Here is a 3257-nt window from a genome sequence, read left to right as displayed (position 1 = left end):
CCAGAGTGAAAATTGTCTGAGGAAATCAGAGATAGGTTGTATTGGATAAATACAGTCAGATGGAAACAAACAAGGCAAGAACAATGACCCTCAAACCCGTTCCAGGGAATAAGGCAACCTAGGAATAAGCAGCAAAGCATCTTGCAAAGATATTGCAAACTATGAGTCAAAGAGCTAAGGAAAAATATTTTCCTAATAACATTCAGAGAGATTTAATTATATTAGAAAACAGTTGAAGTTGGCACTGAAATAGTCTCAACATAATTATTTAGTAAATGATATGTATTTTATTATAGTTTTATGACAGTTAATACTGATATGTCTAAGTAGTCTGTCTCACATTTATTACTCATTAAATATTCTGTATAATTCCAAAGTACAGGTTGCCAACAATTTGGGTAATGAAAATGGTATTCTGGTTTTGTACACTGGGCATGATTTCCTACATGTAACTGATAAAAGAATATTATAACATATGCATATATTTCTGTCCAATGCAAGAAATACATGCAGCCATAGAACTATCCATCCACAAAAAAAATGCTACTAATCACAACCAACTCACACTAACTAAACTAAACTAATTTAGCTTTTACAGCTACACACACCACTAGGCTTGAAAGCCATACTTGTTTGTTTTACTTTATCTTGGGGCACATAAAATCATGGTATTTGGCAGCACGAAATAAGGGACATTAAATCAGCTTTTATGCTGTTGTTAAGAAACCCATAGAGAATGGGATTCAAGCAGCAGGACATCATACCCAACAAATGGCATATGCAATATACTAATTTAAAGTGTCTGTTGGAAATAAGAGTGGCGTTAAAATCTGTGACAATGTGGAAAAGGTGAAGAGGCATCCAGCTGAAGCCAAAAACTAGTATTAGCACTGTCAGTCTGCAAAAAACCCTCCTCGATCTTGTCTTAATTCTGATGATGGACTGGGATACTGTAATCATGTTCTGGATCTCTGTAGTTTCTTCTGGTTTCATTTCAAAACAGATAGGAATCCCAGGGATGAATTTATTGGAGGAAAAGAGCTGGCTTTTTTCTGTGTCAGAGGTTTCTGGGAGATCTCTGGAATGAATATCCTGATGATGCCTTGAAATAGCTGGCATCACACTTGAAGTCTTTCTACTGTATCTTCTGTGGTGTCTTCTGCCAAAGGCACAGCTCCACCTGGAATATCTGGAGGGTTGAACCTGCGTGCCAGCGCTCTTAGAGGGATGAAGAGTTAGGTTTATCATCTCCTTTTCTTCAAACTTGTTTTCCTTGTTTGACAGCCTAGCACCTATGCTCCTGCAGACGCTGGTGTGGCTGGCGGTCAGGCACGCCAGCGGCAGGATGTACTGCATGAACAGCAAGGCTATCGTGAAGGCGATCCTGTAGGAATCAGAAGGCCATGACTCGATGCACAGCAGCCTGTTCTCCAGTCCCTCTAAATTCAGAGTTTTGCTGAGGTCCACGGTTTTATGGAAAACTGGCAGAGGGGAGCAAATTGTGAAGCCAAAGGCCCAAATGATCACTATTAAGAAATAGCCTTGTTTTGCTGTGAGATTGCTGGAGAGGGGATACTTTATCATACGGTACCTGACTGCAGCAATAGATATTAACATCAAAGTTGAAACAAGGACTGAGGCACACTGGAGGAAGGGCATTACATGGCACATGACAGTGCCAAACATCCATTGGTCAAGCAGGACGGATGTCAGCGTGAAAGGTGAACAAAACAGCACAACCAAGATGTCAGAGAAGGCCAAGTTTCCAATGAGAATGTTTATTACTGTCTTCTGCTTGCACTTTAGTAGGGCCATTAGTATAAGCAGATTTCCCACAAAGCCAGCCAGACTTATAAGTGTGTACAGCCCAATAAGAAAGTACTGCATGTCATCAACACTACTCTTATAGTCTTCCCAGGCAGAAAAATTCTTTGTTGCAGCAGAGCTGTTCTTGGTATGTGTGCTGTTGTTACGGACTTTGAATTCTAAATCCATTTTACAGTCCTGCTTAGAACGAGAAAGGCATTAATTAGCATCTGAAGAAATTATGATATTGCTGTTAATCAGAATGTAAAAATACATTAATTTACCTGTTACCTCAATGCAAATAAATTACTATTGATGTTAGTCTACTGTGAGGCAGATAACTTCAGGTCAATATGAATTAGCTAAGTAGGTTTTATCATTTGGTGTTCAGCACTCCTAGGCCTCCTACCTAGATGCTCACGTGGGAGAATGGCAATTTACAGGTCTGCATTATGATGCTGCCTTTTAACTGTGTTTTGCTGCAGAACATATTGTCAGGCTTTCCATGAGGGAACAGTTAGCTACAAAAGCAATACACCTCGAGTCGGTGAGATTACTCATGTGAATAACAGCCCATTGATATGAGTAAGGAAATTACAGTCACCATCTGGGCTGATGGCTAATCATTATATCATTGCAAATTATAAAGAAGGCACCTGAAAATGCATATGCTAACAACTGCAGTAGTATTTCTTACCTTGCTAGTAGACAACTAACACAAAATAGGTGAGAGCTTTCAAAAAGGATCAGGAAATCCACTGTCAGTAATCCAAGATGGAACTCCTGATGTGGTGTGTGTCGAAAACATCTTCTACTAAGTGCTGAATATAGTTTAACTGTGCTCAAGCAGAAAGGAAAACTAAAAAACACCTGAAGTAATTGCATGTAATACAGAGAGGACAGTGTTATCTGGAAGCAAACTCCACACAGCCACTTGAAAATTCAATGAACTGCCACATATTCAACACAGAATCATCTAGTGTTAAACCTAGCTCAGCACAAAGTTATTCTGCCTACTGAACCTTCACATATTAGTCTTCATTTTAGAACAAACAGAAAGACATGATAATTCAGTTCAAACCTCCATTTATCTTAAACACTTGCATGTACTAGTTTCAAAGTCAAAATTCCCCAGAGTGCCAATGTCCTGTACAAAACTGCTTAATGTTAAGAAATCTTGTGTTAGAGAGAACAAAAAAGATCTACAAACCCAAAGTATATGTCAATACAGTAGAAGGGTATATCTGTCACCTAAAAAAGGCAGGGCTTTTTGAGACTGTAGCAATCCTCAGTGAGCTGTACCATGCTGACATTCTCAAAGTGCAATAATATTATTTGGTTCCCTCCACACATGCAGATGTGCTCCTTCCTTCACATCATGTGTGTTCTGATTGTTATGGTTTGAGCCAAAGGGAAGCTCAAACCATAAAACAGCCTGAGAATCTTCACTA

At 39.1% G+C, this 3257-nt stretch overlaps 1 protein-coding gene across 1 annotated transcript; it reads right to left on the bottom strand.

The window, feature by feature from the left end:
* Positions 1-663: 663 nt before the first annotated feature.
* NPY5R (neuropeptide Y receptor Y5) lies at positions 664-1995 on the bottom strand. Its single transcript, XM_059845629.1, has one exon. It carries the CDS (start codon positions 1993-1995, stop codon positions 664-666), a length of 1332 nt encoding a protein of 443 aa, XP_059701612.1.
* Positions 1996-3257: the final 1262 nt, after the last annotated feature.

This window comes from Haemorhous mexicanus, chromosome 4 (genome assembly GCF_027477595.1).
Source record: "Haemorhous mexicanus isolate bHaeMex1 chromosome 4, bHaeMex1.pri, whole genome shotgun sequence".
NCBI classification, from domain to species: domain Eukaryota; kingdom Metazoa; phylum Chordata; class Aves; order Passeriformes; family Fringillidae; genus Haemorhous; species Haemorhous mexicanus.
This window is presented reverse-complemented; position numbering and strand designations above follow the sequence as displayed.